The sequence below is a fragment of the Hevea brasiliensis genome, chromosome 15 (genome assembly GCF_030052815.1).
Source record: "Hevea brasiliensis isolate MT/VB/25A 57/8 chromosome 15, ASM3005281v1, whole genome shotgun sequence".
Taxonomy (NCBI): Eukaryota; Viridiplantae; Streptophyta; class Magnoliopsida; order Malpighiales; family Euphorbiaceae; genus Hevea; species Hevea brasiliensis.
This window is the reverse complement of record NC_079507.1, coordinates 60,620,671-60,641,210: the sequence shown is the minus strand read 5'-3', so window position 1 is coordinate 60,641,210 and position 20,540 is coordinate 60,620,671. Positions and strand designations below refer to the sequence as shown.

The 20,540-nt window shown below is 31.3% G+C and overlaps 3 protein-coding genes across 5 annotated transcripts; 2 read left to right on the top strand and 1 right to left on the bottom strand.

Moving 5' to 3' along the window:
• The first annotated feature begins 5,697 nt into the window (after positions 1-5,697).
• LOC110661833 (transcription factor bHLH144) lies at positions 5,698-9,445 on the top strand. Of its 2 annotated transcripts, none has more exons than XM_021820601.2 (4): positions 5,698-5,872; positions 6,506-6,646; positions 6,906-7,089; positions 7,960-9,445. In XM_021820601.2, the coding sequence occupies exon 4, from the start codon at positions 8,277-8,279 to the stop codon at positions 8,994-8,996; it is 720 nt and encodes a 239-aa protein (XP_021676293.1). In that variant the 5' UTR covers positions 5,698-5,872; positions 6,506-6,646; positions 6,906-7,089; positions 7,960-8,276; the 3' UTR covers positions 8,997-9,445. The 2 variants fall into 2 exon arrangements, with proteins under 2 accessions (XP_021676293.1, XP_021676292.1); XM_021820600.2 differs by having other exon boundaries at positions 5,699-5,872; positions 6,503-6,646.
• Positions 9,446-10,806: 1,361 nt separating this feature from the next.
• On the bottom strand, positions 10,807-13,952 carry LOC110661799 (probable beta-D-xylosidase 5). The gene is made up of 7 exons (XM_021820561.2): positions 13,459-13,952; positions 13,010-13,315; positions 12,740-12,909; positions 12,544-12,644; positions 12,092-12,433; positions 11,576-11,986; positions 10,807-11,500 (listed from the first exon to the last, which is right to left on the bottom strand). Exons 1-7 carry the CDS (start codon positions 13,936-13,938, stop codon positions 10,893-10,895), a joined length of 2,418 nt encoding a protein of 805 aa, XP_021676253.2. The 5' UTR covers positions 13,939-13,952; the 3' UTR covers positions 10,807-10,892.
• A 3,842-nt stretch (positions 13,953-17,794) lies between these two features.
• On the top strand, positions 17,795-20,356 carry LOC110661832 (mitochondrial ATP-independent inner membrane protease subunit 1a). Of its 2 annotated transcripts, none has more exons than XM_058136188.1 (5): positions 17,795-17,971; positions 18,049-18,273; positions 18,665-18,775; positions 19,216-19,275; positions 19,756-20,356. In XM_058136188.1, the coding sequence occupies exons 1-4, from the start codon at positions 17,846-17,848 to the stop codon at positions 19,261-19,263; spliced, it is 510 nt and encodes a 169-aa protein (XP_057992171.1). In that variant the 5' UTR covers positions 17,795-17,845; the 3' UTR covers positions 19,264-19,275; positions 19,756-20,356. The 2 variants fall into 2 exon arrangements, with proteins under 2 accessions (XP_057992171.1, XP_021676291.1); XM_021820599.2 differs by having other exon boundaries at positions 17,796-17,971; positions 20,068-20,356.
• The last annotated feature ends 184 nt before the right edge of the window (positions 20,357-20,540 follow it).

Sequence of the window (20,540 nt, the reverse complement as noted above, 5' to 3'; positions counted from 1 at the left end):
AGGAACATTTTCTATGAAGGAAGTTTTGTCAAATTTCAACAGTAGACCGACCAATGAAACAGTGCAACTTCGGAGAACCAAAACCGAAAATTGGCAATTTTGCCAAAATGACCAAAGCTTTAAACAAATGACTAAAACCAACAAGTTTGGTGACCAAAATGTGGTATGTGGGTGAAGTTGGAGTTCCCATACCTATTAAGCCTTAGAAAGTCAATAATTTGACTTGAATAGTGCAGTGAATAGTAACCCGAAATACAAAATTTCGAGAACGTCGCATTTAACACGTTAGAGCTAGGTAAATGTGAAGTTAAGTTTATTTTGGATTTATTTTAAGTTTTAGTACTGAAACATTGGAAAATTTCGTGTTTCAGTGAAAAAGAATACCGGGACAGAACCCAAGGAGTCGAGTCAAGGCCAACAGGCGACTCATTTGAGGTTTGTGCACAACATATACTTTTATAATCATCTTTTGCATATCGTTTTGAATAATGTGAAATATTGGATTATGGCATTCTTATGATGTTTGATCTAAATTGTTGAAATTTATTATGTATATTTGAAATGACAATGTTTAGCAAATTGTTAAGATAAGTTTTGAAACCACAGTATCATGACCATATATTTGAACACCTCACTAGCACGACTAGTGGGGGTAATTTGTTTTGAATTTTGATTCCTTCTCTGGAGAAGTGTTGAGGTGTGCCAGTAGAAGAGGATGTGAATGGATATCCATATATTTGAGCTAGCTAGCCTTGTGATATGATTTCTCTTTAGCCTCTAGCTATTGAGATTCTATTTGTTTCGAATGGCGTGATCTAACTGTGGGTTTTATGAAATGTGTTTTGATACTTTGAAATGAACTTGGTTTACATGTAAAATCTTAATATTCATTTTTGTTTTATATTTTAATGTTTAGACAATTTTTTGAATGAATGTTCTTTAAGTTTTTAATAAAGATTATTTTTGTATATTGTGCACCGAGTCCTAGTACTCGTGATAGCTTTATTCTAGAAACTAGAGGAGAGGTGTGAGAAGCTACACCTAAAGTTTTCGAGTATAATTTATACCCTAACTGTAAATACTTCTTTTGATGTATATATTGCACATAAATGTATGGACATGTAAAAATGGGTCTTGAGCAGCTTGTACACAAATTTGTATGAAGTTTGTAATAAAGTTTAGTTTGTGTTTCTTTTGATATAAATTTGTAAGGTTGTGTATAAATTATTTTGTTTTTAATGAAATATGAATGATATTGATTGACAGTATTTTGAGAAATTGATTGAGTTTGATTGTGAAACCGAAGTAGGGGTTGAGAAAAACTTTTAGAAGTGCTTTTTACAGGTATTTGAAGAACGGTTTTCTCAAAATACAGAGGAAACTCTGTCAAAATTTTTACAGAATTTGCGGAAAACTAAAATGGACCAAAAATATTAACTAGTTTTAATTTTAACTAAATGTTTTAAATACTTATTAGAAATGCTCACCACTTGTCAAAGATAAGAAAATTGTTTTAAAATCCCTTGTAGGGTACTTAATGAGTTATCGGTAGGTGAAGTTCGGTGGTTCATTAGGTATTCTACGGGATCATGTTATGCCTTACAGAGGGGTAAGGTGTGACATTACAGACTGATTACATAAACTCATAATTTACATGATCTACAAATTAATTACAATTCCATAATCTATGTTTCAACATACAATTCATAAATTACATTACAATACTATAACTAAGCATTTTATATAAAATACAAAAGATGATCTATATGAGCCCTATCTACATGCATTGCTGAGGAGGTGATAACCTTGAATACTTCAGACACTTCTGCAGATTAGAACACCAAAATCTTTATTTAATATTCACTGGGCTTTACCTTCAGTACTTGCGCGAGGAAACAAATCCATCGCGCTAAGCATTGCTGCTTAGTGGTGCAATAATATAACAAGAAAATAATATACAAAATACATATGGTAATAAAACATGGTTCAAATAGTTTAGATCTAATTATGCTTTAATAAGATTTCTAAAATTTAATATCTTTTTTTTCTTTTTTTTTTTTCTAATTTAGTCCTCTTTGGAGGTGCTTAGTTCATAAGGTTACAGTAAGAATATACAATATACTAATATTCTAATAGCATTATTCATAACTTAATATTATTATGAAAGGTACATTTTTAATATTTATTTAAATTATATTTTTATTATTAATCTTTTTGTATTATTTAATTCAATACCTTCTAGGTTATTTTAAATTATTTCATAATAATTAAAGTTCCCAGTGCATTCAATAATAGATAACTTTTCTCTTTTTTTTTTTTAATCATCAGTACAGTTCATTTCAATTTTTTCTAGCATTTTATTAATCATTTTCTTTGATGATTTTGAGCCTCATTTTATTGTAATCATTCTTATTCTTTATTTTGATATTTAATTTTCTTACTTCCTTTAATAATCAATTCAATTATATTTATACTTTTCCATGCCTAAATAACCTATACAAATTGACCGGACTGGATAAACGGGTAAACTAGTACTGGGTACCAGGTACCTCGGGCCGTCACACCATCAATCACAATGTGTCTCCCGATGTGCAGACAGAATGACTAATAAGCCATAAAAGCAATAGGACATAAAGCCAATTATAACATCATAATCAGTATAACCATAGGCTATCAGATCACAGAATGACATAAAGCCATACGCAGTACTACTATCAGAACCCTATTGGCATGCCAACCTATCCAAACCAATCACACTAGGCCTACTAGGGCATTTAGCACTTTTAATTTATGTAATTCTTTGAAATTGAACTTTTATGGCTACTATTCATTAGTCAGCTAAAATGTTGATTTTTTCATAAACAATAAGTATATTAGTTCTAATATCATCAATATATCACATTTTGCATTCTAAAGTTGTTAGCATTGGTTGCCAATTCCATTTCAAAGCTGAGGGTTGGTTCTTTAAAATTTTCAGATTTCAAGTACTTGGTTTACTGTTCCATTGGTCAATTTTTCAGTAAGAACTTGGCAATATTGTCTTCATGAAAGTTGTTCCTTTATGTATTTTCTTTAATTCCCTTTTTGAATAACTCCATTTGGAGTTTTTTAGATTAAGATACACCAATTTGAGCAAGGCTAGCCGGATTGGTATCTACCCAGAAAATTCTGGGCAGAATACCATTTTGCAAGATTTGGTAATTCAACTTTGGCCAATAATTTCATTTGGTTAAGTCTAGAATTAGAGTTTGTTTTCAACATAAAAGTTGTTCTAAATTGTCTAAGTTTTTCATTGATATAAATTTCAGGTCAATTGGACCTTTCTACACTGAGTTATGCCTAAATGAATGAACACTGTTCATCATACTGAACTCACATCCAGACCTGCAGGACACTCAAGGCAGCACACCTGCCCAAACATACTGGACTCACATCCAGACCTGTAGGGCACTCAAGGCAGCACACCCAACCTAAGTTCCCTTGGCACCATTCACTCAATTTTCTACTCAAACATGACCAAATGGTCACTAATTGACCATTACAACTTCTTTTCATCAATACATAAACAAAATCCAAATTTTGGTGCCCAAACCCTAACTCTCAATTCTAGGTTCACCCAACACTTATCAAATAAAGCAAACTAATCAATTTCTAATTTATGTTTACACATCAATTACCATTTCTAAGCCTTTCAAATCCATCAAAACTATCAAACGACCATTCCCATAAAGCTGGTCAAAAAAATCCAATTCTTCATTCATGCATCATTTATATCATTTTTCATGAATTTCACCTTCATTCAACTTAGTTTCAACATATGAAAAAGAAAAGAAGCAAAAGTAAGGCACTAACCTCTTTGAGCAAAATTTTTCCTTAGCTAACTTCAATTTTTCCTTCATTTTTTCCTTTTTTTTTTCTTTTCTACCCAATTTCAATTCAATTTTTAGCAATATTTATTCATATTTTATGTCATATAAATTATTTATTTAATTGGACAAGTTGGCAAAAAATCATCTCTGAAGACGAAATGACCAAAATGCCCTTCATTTGACTTATGGAGCCAAAATCGTCTGTACCGATCTAAAAATTTTTCTAAGCATTTTCTTGGTATTCTAATACCATCGAAACCTCAATGACTTTTTTCTAGAGTCCAAAAAATTATTTTATGAATTTTCTCTCAAGTTTAATGCTCTTAGCTGTAAAGACCGCAACTTCCCACTTACCCATCGCTAGGGCACCGGCTCATTTAACTTGGTTGTATTTTATTTCTAAAATTTTTTCTAAATTTTTCTTATTAATATTTGATCTATTTATGACTCCTTACTCTAATTTAATTATTTTTCCAGATGTTCTAACTGTCTAAACTGACACCGATCACCGAAACAGTAGAATGCGTGAAATTGCTACAGTAAGGATGTTACAATTGATTATCGATGATTATTTTAAAACTAAAAATTGATTAATAAAAATCAACTTCAAAGATGTTATATCCCATGCGTTAACTTTTATTGGTTGTATTTAGATTTTTTTTATTTAAAATTATTTATCATATTTAGAAAATTAAAAAATATTAATTATATATTTTTTAATTTTATTATTTATTTCTACTTAAATATTATAACAAATATTTATATAATTTTCTAAGTAAGAGGGTGTTTATCATAGTAAAAATAGCTCATAACCTTTTGAATTTTTTATTTATAATAAATTTTAAATTTATAAATTGAGGTTATAAGCTCCAAAAAATAATACGGAGGTTTCAACTTTTTTATTTTGATGCCATGCACTTATCAACTAATTTAATTAAATATTTTATTTTATTATTTTTATTTAATTTTTAAAATTTATTATAAATATTATTTAATATTTAAAATTTTATTATAAATATGAAATTTTATTATTAAAATTTTAATTATTTTAATAATAAATGTACTTATAAATATTTTTTTCTAAATATATTAACTGCGTCTTAGTCACTTAGAAACACTTTAATCAAATATGTCACTAAATAAAATTTTAAATACTTATAAACTTAAATTAGTACTTTTAATTTTATTTTCATAAATTAAGTGAAATATCCTTTAAGAAAAATAATAATTTAATCACTTATAATTTTATTTTATAAAAATATATTATTTAATTATTTTTTTAATTATTGTATTAAATCTAAGTAAATAAAATGAATAAAAGAAATATAATTTTAAAGATGGTTGACTAAAAGTTATATTTACTTAGCAGTTGAGGCATGCATAGAATTAAAAATGGATTTTCTTAAAAAAAGAAAAAATTAAAAATGGTTATTAGCTTTTTTTTAACAGATAAAATGGATTATTAAATATTCAGTCTTTCAATCAAAATCATATTATTTATGTCAGAATTAAATAAATTATTACAATATAAATTTAAAATTTAAATATTAATGAAAATTATACTATTGCTATTGCAACGACACGCGATTTCGTCAAAACTGATGGGCCCCATCACTGCTCCTAGTTCACGCGTGCTTCGTCATCTAACGGCCCACATCCCATCCCGCATTACACGGATGGGTTCCCAATGCCCACCAAACATCCGACGACCCAGATTCTCGGTATTTGACTCTTCTCTGCCTGAGAAAAATGCACCCATCCCCATAAAATAATTTTTTAAATAATTAAAAATTATAGAATTATTTATATTTTTGGAAATAAAAATCGACGCTCACTCATTCGCTGCTGCTCAGCACACCACTCACATTTCTACACTAAAACTCTGTCTTCATCTCTCCATAGATCTTCAGCGAATATCTAGGGGATTTTTCTTCAGATCTTCAATTTTGAGCTTTGGGTTTCTGTTTTCTTGGAGCCTTTATTAGGAAAGGATTATGAATTAGGTCTGGATTCTTGTGGGAATTTGTTATTTTTTACATGAATATATAGATTCTTGAGTTTTTGGGTTGGTTCTGTAAAGATTTGAGATTTTCTCGTTGTTTAATGGCCTAAAGACTGAATTTTTTACGTTGTTTGTGCTGTTAGGTGTGTCGAGATCATTTTTTAGTTGTTGATTGGTTAATTGTGCTATGAAGCTAGGATTTTTTTTTTTTTAATGTAATCGGTCCTGGTTTGGTTGATCTATGTGTCTACTTGGGTTTTGTTGCTTGCTGTAAGTTTCTGATTCTCATGTTATTTGTTAGCTTAAGCTTCATTTAATTTATTTTTTTCCTCTAAGATTCAAAATGATTAAAAATTCAATGATCATCATGATTTCTAGGCTTCAAGCTTTTCTGTGAATGGATTTTAGGTTCTTTTTTATTTATTTATTTATTTTGAAAAAAAGCAGCATAATGTTTTTGTTGCTGTCTCATTCATTTTGCTGACTAGTGACCCTTGTGGGCTGTGCTTGATATCGAAGAACCATAGTTCTTTGATTGGATATTTGATTGTTACGTGTTTAATAATCAGGTTTATTCATTTGTTTTTTTATTCCTAAAACTCATTTTGGTGATTTGTAATCTATTTGGCAGTAGGCTTGAAGTTCATTTACGTACTCATTTGGATTTGGAGAAGGAAAGCAACATGCCGTGGGCTTCTTCATTTGTGAATTACAGTCGGAACTGTATTCGCCTGGTGGTTTTCTTTCGTGTCATACTGTAAATAAGATCGCTTTGGTAGTCTCTCTGTCTCTCTCTCTCTCTCTCTGTGTGTGTTGTATATTTTGAATTTTCGATATTGTATGGTTTTGAAACATGTTTATATATACTTGTCAATGGAAATGAAGATTTGCTAGTGTGTCAATTTGTTGCCGCTGAACTCAGAGATTGAAGGAAATATTTTATGGTTATGCTTTGTCACTATTTTTCTTACAAAATGGAAGGCCAATTCTTTTGTTTTCTTTAATCATTCAAGGGCTTGTGCTTATTATTTCAGGTAAATCCTTTTTGATTGGTGAAGGAACTCTTATATCTAGTGCGGTTTCAATTTAAAAGCGGTTTGAGGAGTGAGAATGTACATTGCGGTAACCATAAAGAGGTATCGAGCTGTGAAAGAAGTAGGGAAGATTAAAATGATTGTTGGGATTACTGCATGTTACCAAGTGATGCAAGTTTGTCAGGTGAGTGTCATCTATGTTTGCTTAGCAATTTTTTATTGTATATTTTTGGGGTTTTACTCTTGTAGTTCTTTGGATATACGTTCCAAGGTTATTTTTGTTACTGGAAAGGGCATTCCTTGGGTTTGGATGATATTTACAGCCAATAGAGTTTTATGCTTTGCTCCCACTATTTACACATTGGTGATTTCTTGAATTGTACCTGACAATCTCTTGCAAAGTTCAATACTTTGTAAATTCTGACCATATTACTGATTTTAGACACACTTTAATGTTTATTTCAATTTGCCGTTAGTTTTATGTAGTCATTTTTTGTGATAAGAGACAGGTGAATGGAAACATAATTAGAATGTTTCCCTCGATGTATTACTACGAGATTATGTTTGAATGTGCCTGTGCTTCGATGATTTCTCTTCCCTGCTTGTGTGTAGGATAGGAAAACTGGGGAACCAAGTTTAAGTGAATTAATGATTAGAGACAAACCCCTTTTCAATTGTTTCTCTCTGAAGCAGTTGTATAGCTGTTGCCTGTTGTTGTTGGTTGAACTTCTATTTATTTCCCCTGATGTGGTGAAGTGATGACTAAAGCCCAACAAATCACAAATTTAGGAATTGTGGGATTTAGAAACTTGATAAGATGTATGCTTCGATGAATTATTGAAGTTGTGTGAGATTGAGCTAAACTTATACCCTAATCCTTGTAGAGTGTATATTGTTATGATGTTATCTATCTGCGGAAACATAGTGCTCTATTTGCTGTATATACTGTTATGTATTATCATCTCCTTTTTCTTGTTTGCTTCTCTTTAACAATAGCTTATTGGGCTTTATCGTATTGAATTTTGTCAATAACAATTTTGAATCACTATTACAGGCTGAATATTTCCGCCAGTTGCTTAAGCCTGTTACGTAGTCTAGCATTACTAAGCTCTGGGGAATTGGGTTTTGGGACGAATTGCCTCTGGTTGTGTTCATACGTAAGAAGCCGATGACAAAGATGAACTATTTGATTCTGGTAGTTGTTCATTTAGAATAGACAGCTATTTATGCAGGATGGCTATATGTGGATTTGCTATATAGTGTTTTTCTCAGTTTAGAAACCTTCTTCGAATTTGAAACCAAATAACCACCAATCCAAAGCCAAAAAAATCCATCATTTTGTTGACTTTTTCTATCCAAAGTGGGCTTCTGATGCAGAGTGACCAACGATTTCAAGCCAAAAAGGCAGTGCCCCACGTTGCAAATCAAAGGGGTAATAGTTACATGCATATTCCAGTTGCATCTTCTTTTGCTGCAGCACTACCTCCCGCTGCAAATCATTTGATGCCTGTTCATGGCATTGAATTTCAACCTTCTGAGGTTTGCCCTCAAAACTTCATTATTTTCGATCAGAATCATCATCGAAGCCAAATTATGTTCCATCCCACAGTTGCCCACAAATTCAGTGGTTCTGGCTTAAATATGCATACAAGTTACATCCAAGAGAATTTTTATAGAAAAGAGATCAATGATATTGAAAGAGAAATATCTGCTTCTCTAAAGGAGGATTCTGAAGATATTGATATGTTGTTGAGCTTAGAAGAGGAGGAACAAGATGAATATGATGAGGAAGAAGTCAGCACAGCTCGAACTTATGGAAATCATGGAAGCAACTCACCTGATTCTTGCTCAAGTTATGGTTCCAAACCCAGGAAAACTGGATCTTCTTTTCAGAAGTCCTCTGGAAGTTGTAGCAGCTGTAACAGTGAAAGGAAACAGCAGAAAATGAAGAAAATGGTGAAGGCACTAAGAGGAATTGTGCCTGGTGCTGACCAAATGAATACTGTCACTGTTCTTGATGAAGCAGTCAGGTATCTAAAGTCTCTCAAAGTTGAAGTGCAGAAGCTTGGAGTTAGGAATTTGAAGAATTAAAATTAAAATTTCTGGTATTGAACTCCATTTTCTAAGATGCAGATAATTATGCACCAATTAGGTTCCCTCTTTCTTGGTGGGTTGGTATTAGGAGAATAATGATGGCAGGTATTGGGCACCCATGTTCATGTTCCAACGATCCAATTATAGGTTGGTTGCCACAACATGAAGACATTAGTGGTTATCATCTCTTAAATTTCTCTGTAACCTCAGTTTGTATGTACTCTTTGGTGGTGTGAAGATTGGCTTGATGTTTGATTTGTGTTACTCTTCCACTAGTAGGTATTCTGTCTGGCCTGTTACTAGTTAGTACTACTTTTAATGCAATGTTGTACTGTAAACTTTTAAGTCTATTTGACTGTTCTTATTTCCTTTGCCTTGTAACAGTGCTTTATGTGCTTCTTTATGTCTTTAGCATATGCTCATAATCAATGGCCCCCTTGGTACTCTCTTGGTGCTGGATCCAGTTGTACTTGTTATTACTGAAAAATCTGCCACTGTCCGTTTCTTTTTATATATTTTTTTAATGCTTTAAACATACTTGTGGTTTCCCCTTATCCTCTGTGATATTATCTTAAATACTTAATGTGCTGGGAATTTAGAGACATGATGATTTTGATCATGCATTTATGGTGCTTTGCCACCTTTGTTGCAGTGCCTATAGGTAGTGGTGTCAGTGGAGCACCAGGGCAGTATCAGCATCTTTTTATGCAAGGTTGGATCCAAGTTGTAATTCTTTTTGAGTGAACCTAAGTGGGCAGTCCATCACTTCACGTGAGCATGACTTAGCTCAAATCTCAGGCTCACTGTCTTAGACTCTCTTTTATATATACTTTAAATATGTGCCCTTTTTATCCTCTATGTACTGGAATTCTAGGGACATGGAGATCATTGTCAGCATCTTGCATGCATGGTGCTTGCCTGGCTTTTATTTATTTTTTTATCCTTCACAATTCACATGCCCTCTACAGTGCCAATTGGTATTGATGTTAGTGGGGCACCCCCTAAAACCCTTTTTGTTGGTATATGCTCCATCCCTTGTCAAGCTTTGTGCTTCTAAACAGAACCTCATTGGAGGATCATTTAGGTCAAGCAGAGCTGAGCATCCTTCGCTATCCGTTCCCCAAAAAATTTTGACTCTTCTGCATTATAGTGGTAGTGCCTTAGTGACTTTTTTCCTTTTTCATTATCTAAGTCAATGGGGTGACTTTCTCCACAAGTTGATGTTTGTACTAACAGAAGTAATTTCATATTTGTACTGTCCAATGCAATCAAGATAAATTTGTTCTGATCTCAAGAAAAAGTATTCAGATATGTATATACTAATTTTCAGTTTGGATTTCCAACCTTTAACCCTATTTATCAACAAGTTAAAAAAAAAAAAAAAATTCATGGGGTAAATAAATTAAGAGTTGAAAAAAAAAATCATCAGTTCAATGACAATTGTTTAAATTCCCCACCATAATCATTATTTACTATTTTCAAACGCGCATTGTATAAAAGTTCTTTCATATATTCATGTCCTTATCAAAACCATTTTCTTCCACTCCATAATTCCACTCATCTTAGCAGAGATTTCACATTACTAAGAGAGCCAAACACTTTAATAGAAACTAAAGGTGACAAACTTAGACCTTTCCAAAGGTTAGGTTTGTGCTGTTATGGACTTTGGACTTACTAAAGAGTTTCATTACCTTTCTAATTATCATTAATGGTTAAAAGTTGAAAATGGGGGAAGTGTAGCAGCAATTATGAAGTACCACGCTCAGGTGCAGAATAAGATTAATTATCACTCATTTGCAACAACTAATTAATTAACAATACCAGTAACTCACATGATAATATTTTTTATTCCCATTGGAAAAAAAATGGAGCTAACTCAACTAAATCTGAAACTCAACTAAATGTGATTTGAAGGGGAAAAGAAAGTATATCATCCCCAATCACAATGGTGTGCCCTCCTGAAGGCAGAACAGAATATGCATTATAGTCTATTAGACGCAAGCTTTTGCACAGATTAAACTTAAACTTGACCAACTCGCTGCTTCCTGCTTGAATGAACACCCTCTTGAAACCAATCACCTGCTTAATAGGAGCCCCCACGATTCCTTTTGGAGGCTTGGCGTAGACCATGATAACTTCACTTCCATCCCTGGAACCTACATTTTGTACTTCAACTTCGAACGTTAAATGATCATCACAGGATAAATGTTCTGTTCGAACTGATGGGCATGAAGGCATAAAGGTGTCCTTATCGTAACTTAAATGATGGCAGTGCTGAAACCTGTTCAGTTTTATTGGAACGGACGATAATGAAGATGTTAAATTGTACATGAACTTGGTGTAGCTAAGTCCATAGCCAAATGGGTAAACAGTGGAACCATTGAAGAATTTATATGTTCGGCCTGGGTATCCTAACTTGTCATCTGGTCTCAGCTGCAAAGATGTCATGGGCAGCTGATCAACATAATCAGCTTCATGCCAGGTAAGTGGTAATTTTCCTCCTGAAAACACACAAGATTACTATTTGCAATAACTGGACATTAGTGAATACAATTAAAAGTTGCTTGATTAATTACCAGGATTGTATTTGCCGAAAACTACATCTGCAATTGCGCGGCCACCTTCCTCTCCAGGGTATCCAGCCCACAGAATGGCTTTAATATTAGTGTTGTCCTTAGCAAAAGAGATATCTATACCTCCTGCTGACATGATTACGAGAATCACCGGACCTTTGGCAACTTTGGCAACCTGGTTGATCAACTCAGTTTGGTAACCAGGAAGGAGGAGATCTTCCCTGTCCAAGCTCTCAGCCTCAACTGACAAGTCTATGCCTGCTACTATTACAGTGGCATCAGCTTCCTTTGCAGCTTTCGTAGCTGGGAATATCAAACTCTGATTCTTACAAGCCACATCACAGCCAATTTCATAACTCACATTTGCATATATTGAAAAGCCATCAATAGGAGCAACAATTCTGCACGGAACACCTGCAATTAACAAAATAAATGCAAAAGATTCATTGTTAGAGTACAATAGAGTAGGATTTAATTAGCATTTTCTTCCTTTATAATTTATTTATATTTTATAGCTACCTGCATAATTTCCAAGCATAGCCTTTGTAGCATTAGCATGAGGTCCGACTACAGCCAGGGAATTTATGTTATTAGAGCTCAAAGGCAAAGTTTCATCATCGTTCTTGAGGAGGACGATTCCCTCTCTTGCTGCTTGAGTAGCTAATTCAATGTGTTCCTTTGAACACACATCAGCCTTGCCAAGAGATTGGAATTGAGGGCTTCCATCGAAGAAGCCTAGCCTCATGAGAACCACATAAAGATATGTCAGTGACCTGTCTATGTCTTCCTCCCTTGCCTTCCCTTGTTGCACTGAGCTTTCAGTGTAATTGGTGTAGTAAATGCCACAGTCCAAATCCAAGCCTGTTAAAACATAGACCAAAAAATGAAAGAAAATGTCCAAGACTATTAATAAGATAGAACTTGGCATAAGATAATGAAGAAATCATTGCAAGAGGACGAGAACAACTAGCCTGCTTTAAGTGTCTGTGCAACTGCATCCTCTTTTGTGTCAGAAAGATATTTATGGTCATCAACCATAACCTGAATAGAATCACAGTCTGCAACTATATATCTGGTGCAAAAAAGAAATTAAAAAAGTGATGTTCAATTATTATTGACAATTTTCAATCTTGCATAGAATGATGGAAATTGGAGTTCAAACTGTACCCATGAAGATTCCAATCTCCTCTGATAGTTTGGTTAAGAAGTTTTGGATCAGCACATGTAGGTACACCATTAACGCGATTGTAAGAGCACATGATACTGCTTACATCACCATCTTTGACGCACATCTCAAAAGGTCGAAGGAAAGTCTCTACCATATCTTGTTCTGTCACCTACGTTCAGCCAAAAAAAAAATAAAATAAATAAAGATCTTAATCATTTTGAAAATAATAAATTCTGTAATCAAGGTTTTTCTCTAGGAAATTTTATTACTCTAGCATCGAAGCTGTAGCGCTCAATTCCTTGCCAATTGTCAACATCATAGGCAGCAAAATGCTTACAACAGGAGGAAACTTTGAGAGGTCTAGAGTTCAAATCTGTGTAATTCTCAGTCCCCTCAACATCCTGCAAGCCTCTCACGTAATTAGAAGCGTAACTGCCAACAATGAAAGGATCTTCTCCTGGTGTTTCAATGGTTCTTCCCCATCGAGGATCTCTTACAACATTAATAGTTGGACTCCAATATGTTAAACCAGCCCGACCTAAGTTGTACATTGCCCTTGCTTCTGTTGAAACAACCTGCAATAACCCAGCATTAAACTCCATTTATTATTTGTATAAATAATCCTTCATCGTTATTCAAGCAATCTTTTTCTTCCAGTAAAATCACCTTATTAGATTATTATTAAAAAAAAAAAAACTAGCTAGCTTGTCTCATTTACCTGACCAATGTTTTTCCACAAAGAATCGTTAAAAGATGCTGTTGTTAGTATCACTGTGGGAAAGCTAGTTGCACCAGGAACAAGATCATCAAAAAAAGTTCCTGGGCCAACATTGGACACACCATGGAGGGCCTCAGACCACCATTCGTATTCAGGTAGCCCCAACCTAGGCACCCCATAAGCACGATCTCCAAGCTGCTGCACCTTTTCATGCAGTGTCATGTGGTTCACCAAATCCTTAGCCCTTACATGATAGGAGAGGGACGAGTCACAAAAAGCAAAATTTGACATGTCCAACCCCAGGCTAGAATACCTTGAAGGGTTGCAAACAAAACTGAAATTAGACCCAGTTAGGGTGGCGTCACCATGACCTAATATAGTTGCATCTAATGTTGAGTATGAAGATTTTTTCAAAGCATTTCTAGCAGTTGCAATAGAGATCAAATAAGTAAAGAAAAGAAAACGTAGAGCTTCGGCCATGGCTTTGTTAAAGAAAATGCAGAGAATGCCTAATGAGCTTTCTTTACTGCATCAATTTATAGAGCTGGTTCAGTTCATTAAAATGTTCAAAATTTGAGTTGGTTATTTGTTGATATGATAGCATCTGTATCCACTTCTGTTAAGATTTTATATGATAATCATCTTATCTTTTAGTTTGATCCATTTATCTGATAAATCTTTTAACTCCTTTTTTTTTATTTTTTAAGATTTTTTAATTAAATAATGTCTTCTTATTTTATTGGTTTAAAAAATAAGATTAGGATAAATAAATAAGTTAATTGTACCCAATAATACACCATAAGACAAATACACCATCTAATAATTGTTTAAACATTTAAATTACTTATTTATTTCTTTTAATATTTTTTTAATTTTAAAATCTAACAGAAATAAACATTTAATTACACAGCTTAAAATTTATACCTAGCATATTTTGGATTCTGTTATTATTAATTAATTAATGCAATGCCGCTAATAAAAGACCAAATGAAAGTTGAGGTCCAATATTTAATTTTACATTAATATTATAAAATATAAAATTTTATGAAATTGAAATATTTTGTAATTTCATGATTTTAAAATTAAATATATAGTTTAAATTTCAAAAACTATCAATTTAATATCTCGTCTATTACATTAGTAGGAAATGAAAAAACATAGTTTATATGGTAAAAATTCAACAATTAAAAATAAACTGAATTTATTATTTTGAACTAAATGATTTAGGGCCTAAAAATTATTCAAGTTGATTGATTCTAAGAGTTTATCTGGTTTAGTTATTGGATGCAGCTAATCATTAATTAATAACTGTAATGTTGGCTGATAACTGATTAAGTATTTAATAAAATTATGTTTATCTATCAGTGTTGATGTATAAAATCACTAATAAGGATATATATCATATAATTTATTTTATTATTAAAGTAAATATAAAATTATAAATTTATTATATTATATTATATATTTTATTATTAAAATAAACATATAATTATTAATTTAATCTATTATATTATTTATTATATTATTAAAATAAATATATAATTACTGATTTATTATATTATATTATTATTAATTAACAAAATAATTAAATAACATTTAAAATATAGTTATAAAATAATAAAATAATTTTTTTGGTTATTAAAGAAAAAATCATATAATTTTAAATTTTAGACATAAAAATATATTTTTCCAAAAAAAATAAGTATTTTATATTTTCCCTTACTGATCGAAAAATATTCTAACAAAGTTATAATACTTTAATTAAGGTGTTAAGAATACAAATGAAAAAGATAAAAACAAAGAGTATTAATAATATTAATTTTTAAATTATATGAAAAAAGATAATGTAATTTAAATAAAAAAAAATCAAATTAATTATTAAATTATTTTTTTAAGATAAATATTTTAATTCATATATTATGATATCTATTAATTATCAACTACACTTAAAAGATGAATCAAACCTTAAGAAATTATACTAACCATGACCAGAGACAAGGTTACAATGTCCTAAAATTCTTGACTTAGCGATTATACTCCACATAGTATAATTTTAAGCTATAATTATTAATACAGAGGAAATATAAAGTTTATGTAGCCTAAATTGGAACATCTAAAATAACTTCTATTAATCAAATGGCTCCCTAATATTAAGCCCAATAGTTTTGGGCCTAAAAATTATTGACACCAATGAAATATGGAGTATTAATATTCAAACATAAAATCCATAATTAAATCTTTCATTTTCAATTGAAAGTTTTCTATTTTTATATTTATTTTATTGTTTTATAATTATTATTATACACTAAATTATATACTAATAAATAATAATATAGATAATATAAAAATAATTATAATAATAATAGATAAATATATAGATAAATATAATAAATATAAAATAATAAAAGATAAATAGAAAAATAAGAGAATTATGAACGTAATAAAAAAAGAAAAAAAGCTTCTTCTTTTTTTTCAACTTGAATCGATTCTAAGCTATAGTTACTAAAAATAAAATAAATATTCTTAAAATCTCTTGAAAGTAATTTAAATTTTATTTTTAATTATTTAAATAAAATTTTAATTGCATGCCAATTATAGCATGCGTCTTGTTCATTCGTTTGTTTGAAAAAATTTGTGGGAATATTAGAGAGTCGCATTAGGTGCCCTCCCTTCCTGCATCAATTTATAAAAGCTGGTTCATTTCATTAGAAAGTTTAATTTCAGAACTTTGAGTTGGCTATATGTTAATTTCATAGCATATTTTATGGATTTTCAGTTAAGATTTTGTATAATAATTTTTGTATGGCAAGTATTTTTGCTCATGGGTGCCTTTTTTTTTTTCTTTCGTATTTTTATATTTATTTTTTACTTTTTTAATAATCTTTAAATTTACATATTTTTTTATCAAATTTATGTTTATCTTCAATTTATTTGAGTTTTACCTCTTCTTTAAAAAAAAAAAAAAAATTATTGTCTCATCTTTTGTAGAATTTGATCCTTATTTGTGAAAATTTATTATTCCTTTCATTGTGAAGATTTTATTTTTATGCTTTTACAAATATAAATTTATAAGGCATGAGCTGATTAAGTTTTTTTTTAAATTATTTTTGTTAATAAATTTTGTGATGTTGATTGACTAATTCATTAAATTATTTAACAGAATAAAGATTAAGAATTTAAATGATTTCATATTAAAATGTAGAGATTTAATAAAAAAAATACATTAAATTTTAATTTATTAAAATAAAATCTCTCAATTTTAATTTTAATTTTATTTTAAAAAAATCTCTTAATTTTAATTTTAATTTTATTTAAAAAAAATCTCTTTTACTTGCTGTAGTCCGTTTCCTGTTGCAATCATTTTCCTCCCTTTCCCCTCTCTCACCTTGTCTCCTTTTCATCTTTCTTTCCTTCATCCACCATTTTAGGTGACATAGGCAAAATAAGCTGGTCACCTGAGAAATGGGTCCAACACCGCTGAAAAAAATAAATAAATAAAAAATTAAAATCAGCCGGAACGATGTCGAGAAATTATTGGCCTGACCTTCTCTCTCTCTTTTTTTCTGTCTCTTCTTGCGTCTTCACCAATTGCTCATTGCTGAATATAGAACCAAAAATTTACAAGGGGAGGGTCACATGGCATGAATATGGATGCTTTATGTGCCAAGATTCACTCAAAATATATTTTTTATTTTTTTTATATCTCTATATATATATATATAATATATTATATTTTAAATTAATTATTAAAACATTAACAAATCAAAATATTATTAAATAATAACTTAATAATAGAATTAAAATAAATTTCAATTTAAAACACATATAGTATAATATAATAATATATCTAAATTAAATTACTTGAATATTTATAATATTAATAAAATAATATTAAAAATAATACTAAAATTTTATAATAATTATTTTTAAAAAAATTGAGTTGTTACATGAAGCTTTCATGTGCATTTGAGGATAATGGAAGCCCTACCAATTTAATAAATATTAATTTTATTAAAAATAAAATAATCTTATTAGTAGTTAATTACTAATTAATTTAATTATAAAAAAAGAAATTGGGTAAAATAATAATTTTCTTTTTAAAAATAATAAAATAATAATTTTATTTTTGTACCTATCAACCTATTATTATAGATAAGGGAATTTAAAAAAAATTAAAATTAAAGAATTTTAATTTAAAAAATTAAAGCCTGAGATGGAAATTAAATACCCTTTAAGTTTGGACCCAATTGATGCAATTAAAAAAATATTGTTATTAAATTATAGTTTTTACCTCGTCTCAGGGTTTAATTGGTAAATTAAACAAAGCATAAAAATGACAAACCCCTCGCAAAATTTGAAGCTCAGTCTGGCAGAGAGGGTCGGAGAAATGGGCCTCAGAAATCTAAAACAATGGAAGAGCTTCGCCATAGAAGCACTGAATCAGTCATTTTTGGTCGCCAAATTCCTCTGCTTCCTTCACGTCACCAACACCTATCTCTGCACTGTTGCTCTAGTAAGTTTTTTCCCCATTAATTTTTGCATGACACTAAAATTCCAATGCAAGACTAATCTCATCCGGTAGCATTGCAGACCTATGGCCCCAGTATGCTTCCGACTCTTAACCTCACCGGTGATCTCGTCCTCGCTGAGAAGATCTCGCCCCGGATTGGCAAGGTGGGTCCTGGCGATGTCGTTCTTGTGCGGTCCCCTGTCAATCCTAGAAGGGTAGTGACCAAACGCGTGATTGGCATAGAAGGTGATAGTGTCACTTATGTTGTTGACCCCAAAAACAGCGATAGAAGCGATACTATTGTGGTATTTGTTATAAATTCCGTAAATTTTCTTACTTCTTTTTAGATATGATTTTCTTTCACGGGTTTTATCAGTTCTGCTTATTTTTTGCTGTTGCTTGTGTTTTGCTCTTTGTTATTATTTGGTTGTTTGCTTAACGGGTTTATTGATTGTGCTTTACTTTGCTAATGTTTGATGTTTGGCTTTAGTTTGTGCTTTTTTTTGTTATTTTTTCATGGATGGTAGAGATTGTGCTTCATTTAGCTTGTGTTTGATATTATCCTTTCTCTTGTTATCTTTTGACTCGTTGTTAGATATTTTACTGGATATTATGCTTATTTTGATTTGCTTTGCTTCAAAAATTTTTGCTATGGTTTTTGAAATTTGTTGATTGATATTGCTCTTTCTATTTTAGGTTCCTAAGGGGCATATTTGGATAGAGGGAGATAACATATATGATTCGAATGACTCAAGAAAGTTTGGGGCAGTTCCATATGGCCTTCTTCAGGCAAAAGTATTTTGGAGGGTAAGGCTGGTGTTTTCATGAGCTTAATTTTATAGGAAGTTCCATTTCGTTTGTCATGGAAAATTTGTTGAATATGAATAATTTGAAAATAATGAAGAATGTTGTCAAATATGATGCATGGAATGAGTATAGAATGATGGAGAGCCATCTAAGATGAGGCAGGCAGCATCTATTGTCAAGCTAAGAATAATTTTGATTATCAAGCTCATGTTGACTTCATTAGCAGTTGGGCTGCTGGTGTACATGTTTAATTAAGTTCAGACAAATTTTTATATGTTAATTGTGATCACAAATGGATCAAGTAAACTCTCTTTGGGAGCTAACAATAATGAATGCATTTATGCTCTTCTAATCTCTTAGTTATTTGGCAGAAGACTCATCTTCATACTTTAATACTATTTTTTTAATTACTTTTTTGTCTTTGCTCAATTTGTTTCCAGGTATTGCCGCCGAAAGATTTTGGACCTTTGGGACAAAGAGCGAAATAAATGAATGACTATGTAAGATAAAAATTTTAGACACATGTTGATTGTTCTATGTGCTCTATTTGATTTTCTGAAGCTATTGCTACTATTATTCTTGATGGAATATCATTGAGCTTGGCTTATTTGTCACTGGGTATTTCAGTGTATGGAATCCAATTTTGGACATGAATAAGTCCAAGTATCGACATACACTAACACTTGCATTTAAACCTTATCTAATGAATGACTTTCTCACCAATATTTCCTCGTCAAGTGCTTTGCCCAATTGAGGGAAGCAAGTCTTTGTTTGATACTTCCTAACTCCCCCCCTTCTTTTCCTGTGGGAGAGCGCAGCAGAAAATTTGCTATACATAGTTTCAAATCTGTAGATTGTATTGCTCGAGTTTAATTTCCTTTCTGAGTTGGGTTGAATGCACTTGACCAATATCGTAAACTACATGCATTCTCATGTCAATGATATGTCAATTAAATGCCTACCGTTTTTGCTTGTGTTAGGAACTAAAAGAGGAGGGAGGGGGACCCTAGGCATAAGAAGAAATAAAGTTCATAAGTTCTCTTTCTGTGTTTTGAGCAACCTATATCTAAGGCCTAGAGAAATATCTCATATTTGGTTTTGAACTTCATACATTTTTATGCTTTGGCCATCAAAATTGTAGATTGCAATGTGCCTACCACTTTATCACCATTGGAGGATTTTCTTTGTAAGCATTGATGTCACTTGTCTTCTCTCAATATTGGCTAGTGGAAGTGCAGTTACATGGTAAAATCATTATTTTTGTCTCTAAGCATTGCAAGAATTGTCATCAGGGTGAATCAATCTTTGAGATCTTTGAACCATGGTTTGGATTGAAGACATTGGGTATGAAAGATCACACTTGTTAGAAAGTTCTGCTTCTTTGCTTATATTAAAGAGAACCAAGTAGCAGGCGTATCATGGGACACATCAATGAAGGCTGGCAATAAACTTTCATTTTTCTCATGCTGTTGTATTTTAAGAGGAATCTGGTCTGTAAGCCTTTGAAATTGGCAGGGATTTTCGGTCTTTGTAAAACTACATTAATAAGCACAGGCTTAATTAGTCCAACCTTTTATTGAATTATTTGTCTCACCTCTTTTATGCTAAGCCTTGGATTAAATTCAGGCTATAAATTAGGATGGATAATATATGGCTCGGTCCAACTATAGTATTTGGGTTGAATTAGAGATTGAATTCTTTTTTTTTTTTTTTTTTTTTGGTATTTAACAGTGTTGTGCTTCTAACGGGCTGGAACATGTTGAAA

What these genes read in the sequence shown, in the direction of transcription:
- LOC110661833 (XM_021820601.2), top strand. Translation starts at nt 8,277, where the DNA reads ATGCAGAGTGACCAACGATTTCAAGCCAAAAAGGCAGTGCCCCACGTT.
- LOC110661799 (XM_021820561.2), bottom strand. Translation starts at nt 13,938, where the DNA reads ATGGCCGAAGCTCTACGTTTTCTTTTCTTTACTTATTTGATCTCTATT. An exon ending in GGAGATTGGAATCTTCATGG is followed by an intron (nt 12,645 to 12,739) that starts GTACAGTTTGAA and finishes TTTTTGCACCAG; the next exon opens with ATATATAGTTGCAGACTGTG. An exon ending in TTTCGGCAAATACAATCCTG is followed by an intron (nt 11,501 to 11,575) that starts GTAATTAATCAA and finishes GTGTGTTTTCAG; the next exon opens with GAGGAAAATTACCACTTACC.
- LOC110661832 (XM_058136188.1), top strand. Translation starts at nt 17,846, where the DNA reads ATGGGCCTCAGAAATCTAAAACAATGGAAGAGCTTCGCCATAGAAGCA. An exon ending in ATCTCTGCACTGTTGCTCTA is followed by an intron (nt 17,972 to 18,048) that starts GTAAGTTTTTTC and finishes GTAGCATTGCAG; the next exon opens with ACCTATGGCCCCAGTATGCT. An exon ending in AGGCAAAAGTATTTTGGAGG is followed by an intron (nt 18,776 to 19,215) that starts GTAAGGCTGGTG and finishes ATTTGTTTCCAG; the next exon opens with GTATTGCCGCCGAAAGATTT.